Genomic DNA, 11,171 nt, shown 5'->3' with positions numbered 1-11,171 from the left:
CTCAGGGATGTCTTGCAGGAAGTCAGCCTTCCAAGCTGAAGCAGGGAACTGGCTAAGGCAGCTTCACCCTGGTCCGACCATCAGAAAGCAAGAGACCCAAGAACCAGAAAGGCGAGGCTCACTGAGCCATTTATCCCTCCGTCCAATTAACCCCACATGTGTTTATCGGCCAGGTTGGCACAATAAACTAACTACCTCAGCCCCTGACCATCCTTAACATTTGTACCATCAGGGACATACATGCCCCACCCAGACCTTCCTATTGTGATGATACTGTGGTCATCAGGGTCTGACCAGCCCTCTGCTGACCAGCAAACCCTGAAGACTGCCATTTCTGTCCAGTGAGGAGTCAAAGTGCTTCCGTAGACCAGCTCCACAGCTCTCTGCCCCTCTGCCTTTCCCTACCTATTCCTGTGGGTCCTGGAGCCCCACCTCAAGGCTGAGCATTTCCCTCAAGCACTCTCTTCCCCTAAAGCACTCACTAAAGGACCCTTAAGCAGGTTCACATCTCAATGAAACTGAACATCTCCCCACCCCCCCCATGCCTCTCCTCATGTCTGTGCACAACACTCGCCATCAGGTGTACAGGAAGCGGGCTATTTACTGCTGCTCCTCTCCCTGCAGCAGACTAGAAGGTCCCTGTAGACCAGTGGTTCGCAACTTCCTAATGCTGCCACCCTTTCATACAGTTCCTCATGTGGTGGTGACCCCAACCATAAAATTATTTTCATTGCTACTTCATCACTGTCATTTTGCTACTTTTACGCATCAGTGACCCCTGTGAAGGGGTCGTTCGACTCCCAAAGGGTCTTGACCTACAGGTTGAGAACCGCGGGTGTAGACGAAGACTTCCTCTGTTGTGTGTACTGCTGTGTCTCCCCCAGCACCTAGAAGAGTGCCCGGCACACAGTAGGTCTATTGTGAACGCAGTGATAGGGAAACAGAAATGCATTGCCACCGGGGTTCCAGTGCACACCTGCTTATCAAACCCAAATACGTGCAGACATGTCCCTGTCGTCAGTCGACGGCTGCAGTCACTTTATTCTTGGTAACACGTGGGCCTGGATGTACAAACGTGCCTGACACGATGTAGGTATGCATGGGTTGAGATGAACTGTATGAGCCCCAATAAAATGATTAATTTAAAAAAAAGGTCCAATCAAAGTGGCTTCTCAGGGAATTTTCTGGGCCAGCTCAAACGGTGATGGTGGAATCTCCGTGGAATCTCTGTGGATTTTCTTGAAGGACACAGAGTGGTCGTGAGAGCGTAAAACGGAGAAGTTTTCAGACACTGGAAACCGCGTTGGTGAGCGGGGACAATGCCAGGAGAGTGGTGCTGAAAAATGTCTGCCATCTGGACAATGCTCTGGCTCATTTTTCGAGGGTAACGGGGCCCCACCTGCTCTCTAGCCCTGATTTTGCCCATCAGACATTGATTTTGGTTTGTTTTCCTGCCAAGGCTCAAAGCACGTTGGCAAGGACGGTGGTTTGAGGCCCTCGAGAACGGCAAGCCCACCGTTCTGACAAGTCCAAGGGCTTAGAATTCTCCGGAAGGGTTTGGGAGAGGAGACCAGCACTTCTGAAGGACGCTGGGCACCTAGAGGGGGGCCACGAGGGAGAACCATAACTTCTTAGTTTGCTTTTTTTGGTTAAAGGTTTCTGTGGTTTTGCGGCAATACTTTTGACTTACCCTTGTGTGTACTGAGGGAACTAAACGGTGATCGATGCATCCATTTACTTGCGAAGTCGGCCACGAGCTGTTCACGCGCCGTGCTAAGTGCCGGAACCGACAAGGTGCCACCTGGGAAGGGAGACAACAGCACACGGCCTCTCACTCTTTAGGGGAGGAGGACCACGGCTCCCGCATTTCACAAGAGTCTGGAAGTTCCCGGTCTTCCTCTCTGGACACCCCCTGACTTCTCTCTCTGGGGGTGTTTCATACCTTGACCAGCCTGAAAAAAAGAAGTTGGAGTCAAAAAAACTGAAAAGATTGGAGTCAAAGAAACTGTTGAGCTTTGTGTGGATGGTCACGACGCGTTTGGAGTGAGGCATGCTGGTCTTTCCCACACTGCCCTTTACAGACCTTCCCTAGGGGCTCCAGCAACGCTGCATCTTCGCGGGAACAGTGATGGCTCAGAGGAATGTTGAAGGAGGACAGGTTCCACCTGGAAGATGTCTTTCAACTCTACCGATGTTGGTGACTGCCTGTGCACGCCGCCACTGTGGACACGTTAGCGAACGACAGACAGGGTCCTGGAGGACTTGCCTAACAAGTGAGACACCCAGTGAAACATACAGACATGCGCTCTCTGGGCAACCTCTTCCTTTATCATCCCTCAAGTGACCAGTCATTTGAAAACAATGCATGTATATACACTATAAAGAGCCCCAGTGGTACTGTAGCAGCCCTGGTGGCATCGTGGTTATGCAGGGGGCTGCTAACTGCAAGGTGAGCAGTTTGAAACCACCAGCCACTCCACAAGATAAAGATGAGGCTTTCTACTCGTAAAGAGCTACAGTCTTGGAAACTTAAAGCGGCAGTTCTACCCTTTCTTATAGGGTGGCTATGAGTCAACATCAACTCCATGACAGTGAGTTTTTATCTATCTATCTATCTTTGGAGTGGCCCTGTGGGCTAGTCATTGGGATGCCATCAGCAAGGTCAGCAGTTCAAATCCACCAGCTGCTTCATTGGAGGAAGATGAGGCTGTCTGCTCCCGTGAAGATTCCACTATGGTCAGAATTGACTTGCTGGTGGTGAGGTATAATTAATACATATACTTCAAACGTTTGTGGGAAAATAGAATTAAAAGACAATGGTGAGGCTCCCACAGGGCTAGGCAGTGTTTCCTTCAGTTGCACCCAGGGTTGCTGTGAATCAGAAATGAGTCGGCCACACCTAACAACATGAGCCCGGTAATGGAAATGGCATGTGAAAATCACACCCAAAATCACACACTCTTAAAGCTACCTTCGAACCCAGAGAATTTATTTTAACAAGTAACTTAAAACTTCAAAGTCCCCAACTCCCAAAGCTCTACGTCTCGAATGTATGGGTCTTGGAACAGATGACAGGGATGGCAGGATCTTGGGGGTGGGGTGGGAATGGGATACCTTGCCCAGAGACCAAACAGCTTTCTTTATGGCTCAGTGTCTTTCTTGCCTTTTCTACATCTGTCGATTTGGCGATTAAATGGGTATGTGCTGTGTCTCCTTTTCCCCTTGAAGACTGTAACTAGCTGCATTTTCGCTGTGCAGTAAAACAGAATGTGATCAGCTTCAAAGAGGAACAAGTACATGCCCCAAAGTTAGACCCTTATTGGGTTTTTAACTGAGTTCTGTCCACATTCAAACTTATCATCTGATTGTCTCTGTTTTCACCCTTGAGAGGTAACAATTCCTGTTCCTGTGGATGGCTTTGTGAGCCCGTAGGACCCCTAACTATTAAAGACAAATGTCCTCGATTCCATGACATTTGGCAAAACTGTGGGGTGGGATTTCCAGTAAGGAATGAATAAGAATGTTGTTGGATTTGTCTTCTCTCTTACTTTGATCTAGTGAGAAAATGTTTTCTGGGACTCCAATTTCTTTCTAAATCACGGGGCCCATAGACCATCGAGGCAGAAAAGACCTTGCAGACCACCTCTCAGCCTTCTGGTCGATGAGGGGGAAGCCCTAGAGACCCCATGCCTTGTTAGGGACAGACCACCCCTGCTTTTTTCCCTGGGCCACTTGACTGACATCACGACTTTGATATTATTCAGCCTTTCCCTTATGCGTAGAAATGGAAAACCTCACGTGAAATCATTTGAATTTCACATCGCTCAATTTCACAATCTACTCATTCAATTTTGACTTTCAAGTGAAATTTGTATTTTAATACTTCCTAGTTTTATTTTCATACTCAGCTTCAACCTCTTGCTAGCCCTATTTCCCTTCACCTCTGCCCGTGCTTAAGTGGCATGATGGGTCTCTATGTCCCAGAACACCAGCCTATCTCTTTTTCCTTTCTTCCTAAAGAATCCCACTGCCCTCCCCACTGTCCTCCCCACTGCCCTCCCCACTGCCCTCCCTTGCACCCGAGGCCTGCTTGAGCCGCTCTTAGGCCTGTGGGAAGGAGGGGAAGAGGCCAGAAGCACCGGTCTCCAGGGAAACCCTTAAAGGGTGCTTGTTGGCTCTGTGAGTACTGTGTCCAGCACTCAGGTGGGCCCTGGTGTCTGCTCTGAGGCCATCTTCCCAAGGAATCGGCACTGAGAGGAGATCTGCTCATTGTTCCCGCAGCTGCGCGCAAGCTGAGTGACTTGGAAGTCTCCGCGTGGGCATCTCAGGGAGGAGGAGGATTGTGTTCCCTGAAAACCAGGCGCTGACTCTGTGTGCACTCGGCTCTGTGCACGGGGGTGGGCGTATGACTCGTCCCTTCTGCTTGTATGTCGCCTTGGCTCTTTCTTTGCGTGTCTTGCTCCTTCTACCTTTGTCCTCCACCTTCCCACACTCATTGTGTCTGCTGCCTCTGCCCTTATTCCACCTCCCCTCTTTCTAGCTCATCCTTAATTGGCCATAATTTAGAATGAAAGCCTATTATTTATATGCTATTTTGTTGAATAAAACGTTGATGTCCCCATTCATGCGTTTCAAGGCTAGAAAGTGGAGCAGTATACATTTCTCATTTAAGCACTAACTTCATTGCAATCGAATTTACAGTGCCCTGGATTGAACTTTGCCTGCCCTTTAAACTCACACTCAGCGGTATAAAATTGCTTCCACCTGAGCCTAAGGACTGAGCTCTGTGGTCCTTCGTCTCTAGCATGTAGAGAATTAGCAGATGCGGAGGCCTGTAGGAGGGAGTATGGGCTCAAATGCAGGCAAGATCCTCAAGCTCTACTGCCTCCCGCATCTCCAGGCAGTGGCTGGTTACTGGATGGTCCTGATGCCCCAGTCAGGGATGGGAAAGGGGGCCAGAGGAGGAAGAGTAGCTCACCTTAGAGAAGGGCAGCGTCTCACATGTGATGGGTTGTCCTTGGAGCTTAGGTGCCAGCGGAGAAGAAGGGGCTCCAGGGAGCCCAGCCGGAGGCTGAGGAGAAGGCAAGGGAAATAAAATAATAACAACAATGATAATCAGCAGAGCATTCTTCTCTGGCGTCTACCTTGAGCCAGGCCTTTGTATAACGATGCTTCCCATCGTTCGCATGTTTGATCCTTGCAGCAAAGTATGAAATAAGCAACTGTTTGCCTTGCTTTGCAACGTGGTACACCGAGGCACAGAGTCAGGTCGCCAGGTAGAATGCACGACTCCCTGTTCAATTTGAATTTCAGAGAAACAACAAATAATATTTTAGTGCCGACTGCCCCATCCTGAATGAAGCATACTTATTTGGGGGGAAAAATGTACGATTCGTCGTTGATTGGAAATTTCAATTTAACTGGGAATTCTGTAATTTTACTTGCTGAATCTGGCTACCCTAGCCCAGAGATGTGAAGACATGCTCTTACGGTGACACAGCTCTAAGTGGCCGGGCCAGGATTCACAGCCAGACCGGCTGGCTCCAGAGACAGGGGTCCTTAATGGCCACATCTGTGGGCTTGTTCATCCCTGCTTCTGCCTTCTCTTTCCGTCTGGGGGCCTGTTCTGTGCGGGACTCTGACCTTATACTGAAGAATCTAACTCAGACCTCGTGGCCTCTGATGGTCCAGCTACCTGCCGTGCTGGTCCTTCAGACCCTTTGTCCTTCTGAAATAAAAATCATGATCGGGTGACTCCATTACACCCCATCAATTCAGCAGTTGTGTATTGAAAGCCTACTGTCTGCAATATTATCTGCTGAAGTAGTCCTGGGTAACAGATAACAGCAGAACGGGTGAGAGGCACCCACCCATAACTAAGCTCCTCTCCCAGATACTTCTGGTCACCGTCACTCCTACTGACGGTCGACTAGGGTCCAGAAAAGAGGCTCTGCTGGGGCCCTCCCCGGCCGGGTGGGATGGGAGGCAATGCTACTGGAGGGGGCGGGGGCAGCCGGGACCCCGTGAGGGTCATCTCATCGCTGAGCCCGTGAGAGCTCCTGTGAGAGGCCGCCCCACCAGGACATTCTCAGTCTTCCGGAACCTTCTGCCTCACAGGTACTACTTCCCCTGCCAGCGCTGGCTGGCGGTGGAGGAGGATGATGGGCAGCTGTCCCGGGAGCTGCTGCCAGTGGACGAGTCCTACGTGCTGCCCCCGGAAGACGAGGAGGGTGGGGGAGCTGACAGCAACCCCCTCGACAACCTGGCCCTGGAGCAAAAAGGTGTCCTCCATGCAGCTCCTTGTCCCCTGCGGCTTTCTTCCTCCATCCGGGAGGGCAGCTCGGGCCCTGCCCTCCCTGTCTGTCCATCTTCCTGCCCTCCCCTGTGGGTTACGGGTGCTTCCTCCTCGGGCCGCGTGTCTGTTCTTCCTTCTCATTCCTCCGTGGACTGGGATGGGGAGGGGAGGGGGAGCATATTCCCACTCGGTTGGGAATAACTTCCAGGACTGATCATGGAGCCAGGACTAGGAGAGGAGACTAGACTGGGGAAGAGTTGGGCAGAGTGGAGGATGACGGGAAGGACTGGTTGTACCTGTTCTGATTCAGTCCTGTGTCTTCCCTGCCAGGCCCATCATAGGCTCGCCAGACATCCTTGTCAGGAGCCCTGGTGGGGTACTGGCTTATACGTGGGGCTGCTAACAGTCCACACCCACCTGCTGCTCCACGGGGAAGGATGAGGTGTTCGTCCTTGCCTCTTTTCCTGTTTGGACCTTTTTTGTGTGTCAAGGAAAAGAATGAGAAGTGACTTTCAAGAGTTCTAGAAGCCTGAGCTTTCTTCCCAGGAATCAACATCCCCGAAAGTCCTGTCAATCTGCAGGAGTCAGATGAGGGCTCCCGGATAACAATCCCAGGCACCCCAAGTCTCCCGTTACCAGTCTATCCACTCAGAGGGACCAAGGACCCACTCCCCTGTGAGTCAGTTAGGAGAGACTGTCTCGACGCTCGGGAGCTCGCCCGACTCAAGGCTGCCACAGACAAGTCACGCCGTGGCGAGGGAAGAGGGCCCTAGAAAATGGCCAACAGGATCGTATGCATCTCAGATGTAGGAGGAGTTGGGATGAGGGAGTCTGGTGTGAGAATTCCAGGAGGCTCTTAGACCAGGTGGTTTCCGCCCCCGCTCCCTTCCTGAGGGGAGCAGCCTCCTGCTCACATTCCCACCCTCCTCTCCCGGCAGATAAATCGACCACGTTCTCGGTGACGATAAAGACTGGGGACAAGAAGAACGCGGGCACGGATGCCAACGTCTTCCTCACACTCTTTGGCACCAAGGACAACAATGGTAAGGGGGCAACGCCGGGCTGAGGTTGGCCACGCTCGCCCAGGGCGGCTGGGAGACTCGGCACAGTTTCCAAGGCCATTGGCTCCTGCCTCTGCCGCCCACTCCACAGAGAGCAGGCACCCAGCCCTGTCCCAGGAAGGCGGTTTCTTTTGCCTCAACCTCTCTACATGAGGTGACTTGCCTACTTGGCTTGTGGCAGTCAGTCCTTAGGAAATCCTTCCTGCAGCTCCCTAAGTCCCTCCTGCACACCCCCCTGTTGGCTCTTTCAAGTCTTTGTAGCGCCCTCTACCACCCTACCTTTGTGTAGAAACCACCTGAATCACCTTTCCCTCAGTACCTTCCTCCCTAGGTAACCATGCCCGTTCCAAGCCCGTTCCAATGGTCAGTATTAATTCTAGGCCTTTCAGAAAGCTTTTTACCATTTCCGGTGTCCTTTCTGAAGGTGGAAATCTGTTAGCCCACAATGAGCTCCTGGTCTAAACAATGCATGGTCCTGTCTCTGTATCTTCTGTTTGAACGGTGGCGAGGCCTCCCAAGCCCTCTAGCTCCTTCCCCCCTCAGTGAGCTGCTGCCAATGAGCTTCAAGGACCCTCTGCAGGAGACTTGCTCTTCCGTCTGGCAGTCTGGGGTCTAGTGGATATTCTTCACCAGGATCGCTGTCTGTAGACTTGTACCCCATAGAGTTGTAAATATAACAAAATTGAACCTACAGCTCATTTAGGATGAGTAACACTTATGCCCAGAGCCTGGAGCCTGGGGTCGAGTAAAGGGGCAGGAAAAGAGGAAGGCTTTCCTCCGGGCAGCAGCAGTGGGCTCAAACACAAGCACAATGCTGACGATGGCACAGGGCAGGACCTGCCCCTTCTGTGGCACTCAGATAGGGTCACTGAGCGTCGGAGCCAACTTAGCGACTCCTCACAGCAATTTATTATTATTTTTATTTAACGGGTCTGCCAAGGCATGATGAAGCTAGAGGGAAAGAATTAGGAATTCTAAAAACAATCGACAAATCAGTGTAGAGCTCTGTTTAAAAACAAAAACAAAGCAAAACTCAAAATGCCAAATGTGCAAAGTTCCCAGTGCCTCCTCTAAATGTGAGAGGCATTCAGAGATGTGGTCCTTCTGCGGAGGGGCTCGTGGGATGGGCCAGCACAGGTGCGCAAGGCCTCAGGCCCAGTCAGTCATGGGGGGTGGTGTGTCTTCATCTGGTCAACAGGAATGACCCTCCTGAAGTCCTCCAAGACCAACAGCGACAAGTTTGAGCGGGACAGCACCGAAATCTTCACAGTGGAGACGCTGGACCTGGGCGACTTGTGGAAAATCAGGATCGGCCATGACAACACAGGTCTGGCTTCAAGCCCTCTGTCCCCACTAAGCAGGCAAGGCCTTGGGACAGGGCCCTGTGAGAACCTGGGCACAGATGGGGGGTGTGTGTGCGAAGGGGGAGGGTGGTGGCTGGAGGGGAGAGGGTGGGGAGAACGGATGGATTTTCCTTCTGGCAAAGGTCCTGGGGGGTGGGGGTGGGGGTCTCCTGCTTTCCATCCCCGACAGCACAGCTGCCTCCCTCCCTCTAGCCCAGCGGGGCCTTGGCCAAGAGCAGATGCTGGTCCTCTGGGGCTGGGTGGGGTCTGGACACCGGTGGGGAAGGCTTCTCTTACGGCTGGGTTTGGGACTCTCTGCCCTCGCTCTGAGTGTGCGGATGGCTGGCGGGCCTCTGTGTCCGTAGCTTTGGGCTGTGGCCCAAGAATCTGCATCTCTCACAAGTCCTTGGTGATGCCGACGCTTCGGGTGCAGGGGCCACCCTCTGAGCAGCACTGGTCTGGTCAAACCATCCTGGAGCCCACTCCCATGCCAACCAGTCACAAGTTCCGGGGCTGAGTAAGGCAGGACTGTTTTTCTTGCTCCCAAACCACCTCTCCTAACCCTAAGGAAGGGGACCCCTTTCCTAGCACCAGGGCAGAGTTCTCGGCCTGGCTGCCATGTCCTCCTTTTAAGCTGGAGCGCTGGTTTTCCCAGGGAGGACCATCATGTCCCCCTCTTTCTTGCTCTCCTGTCCCCTCCCCTCCCCTCTTTTCATCCGTCACAAGGAGGCCCGGGAGCCGGGTGTGCCACCCTGTCTTTCGGTGGAATTATAACATCTCTGTTACAGTTCCCCCCCTCCCTCCTCCTTGTTCGCAGTCTCCCCTGCCCTGGAGTGGCCTTCCCCTCAGATCGCCTCTGTTCTCCTGTCATCTGCTCCCCTGGCACCTCTCTTTTGTTACTTTCCCTGCCAGCAGCCTGGAGCCGCTCCAGTTGCAGCTGGGTGCGTATTTTGACAAGGATGGCTTGACAGGGCTGTAAGTTCCAGGGATGTCAGGCTCCTTGTGGGCTGCCGCCTGCAGGCAGGAAAGGGTGTTTGGAGCCCCAGGAACTGGCCCCTTCCAATGTCCTGCAGGGCTCCCCTCCTCTCCCTACAGGCAAAGCTCCGGGCTGGTTTGTGGACTGGGTGGAGGTGGATGCCCCGTCTCTTGGAAAGTGCATGACGTTTCCCTGTGGCCGCTGGCTGGCCAAGAATGAAGACGACGGAGCCATCGTCAGGGACCTCTTCCACGCAGAGCTGCAGACCAGGCGCTACACACCATGTAGGAGTCCCTTTGCCTGGGCCCTCAGGGAGCAGTCTTCCTGCGGTCATTAGCACCTCAAAGAGGTCACCTACGTTTCTGTCCTGGTTTGGGGGTGGGGGCAGGGAAAGGAGGTGGGTGTCCTCACCTTGCCAGGCTCAAGAAAAGAGGAAGGAGGATAGTTGGTGATGGATTTGACACTCCCCTTCTACCACCGAGGAGCCCTGGTGGCACTGTGGTTATGCGTTGGGCTGCTAACCACAAGGTCAGCAGTTCAAAACCACCAGCCACTCTGCAGGAGAAGACGAGGCTTTCTACTCCCATAAGGAACCCATGGAGGCAGTTCAACCCTGTCCTACAGGGTCCCTATCCTTTCACTTGATGGCAGGGCGTTTGGTTTTGAGTTGCACCACCATCCCCAGAAGACACATATTAATTACATGGTTATGTATGTCTAGCTGTCCCTGTATTAGATCCTGGGACTCAACCTGAGATCAAGCCGGCTATAAAGCTCTCTCTGGATTTGCTGAAATGTAAACCAAACCCAGAGGCGTTTTTGCCTCCTCTCTAACTCCATCATCAATGTGTGCCGTTCTGACGATCCCAGCTCCCTGCGGCCCTGGGACACAGAGCGGGACTGTCCTACCGGCAGTCCTGAGCGGTCATTGTGATGGAGGTGCGCCCGGTCGTGTCTTCCGCAGAGCGGCCAGTGGCTTCAAACCTCCAAGCTTTTGGGTGGCAGCCCAGCATCTAACCATTGCCCCCCAGGCTCCCCGACGAAATACCCAGTGGTGCCAAAGTATTTTCCTCCAACAACTTATTCTTAAACACTCTGGGTTATGATAAGTCGTTTTTGTTTTTTGAAATAGCGGAAGGCTAAGGCGATTAACTAGAAATGACCAGCTTGCCACAATGTTTTCCGGGCAAAAGTTTAAGAAAGGGAGGCATGTCCCCCTAGTAAAGTCCTAGGCCAGGTATGGGTCAAGTAGACCTTCTGACTGAGTTTCCTGTCCGCTTCCCCCCCACCACCACTGTCCCCGGGGATACATGTGATCTAGATTAGGACCCTCCCCAGGTGCACAGGCCTGCGGCAGTGTGGAGGGGACCCAGAAGGACAGAGCTACCCGTTTACATGGGGGAAGTGCCAGGTGGGGCTGATTAGAACTAGGGTTCCACATGGCGGTGATGCCAGGATCGGCCTTATCTGTTAAACTGAGAGGGAGGGAGGGAGAG

General features: G+C 52.8%; 1 protein-coding gene across 1 annotated transcript in view; it reads left to right on the top strand.

Moving 5' to 3' along the window:
• The window catches only part of LOXHD1 (lipoxygenase homology PLAT domains 1), a 150,763-nt gene that overhangs the window by 83,298 nt on the left and 56,294 nt on the right, over nt 1-11,171 (top strand). Inside the window, exons 22-25 of the mRNA XM_004702968.4 lie at nt 6,118-6,281; nt 7,234-7,338; nt 8,555-8,683; nt 9,795-9,959. Of these exons, the coding sequence (XP_004703025.2) occupies nt 6,118-6,281; nt 7,234-7,338; nt 8,555-8,683; nt 9,795-9,959 (563 nt within the window). The remainder of the gene's footprint in view (nt 1-6,117; nt 6,282-7,233; nt 7,339-8,554; nt 8,684-9,794; nt 9,960-11,171) is intronic.

Source organism: Echinops telfairi, unplaced genomic scaffold (assembly GCF_000313985.2).
Source record: "Echinops telfairi isolate 266 unplaced genomic scaffold, ASM31398v2 ScPeMD7_7400;HRSCAF=8409, whole genome shotgun sequence".
Taxonomy (NCBI): domain Eukaryota; kingdom Metazoa; phylum Chordata; class Mammalia; order Afrosoricida; family Tenrecidae; genus Echinops; species Echinops telfairi.
The sequence above is the reverse complement of the archived record's forward strand: the minus strand, read 5'-3'. Positions and strand labels throughout refer to the sequence as shown.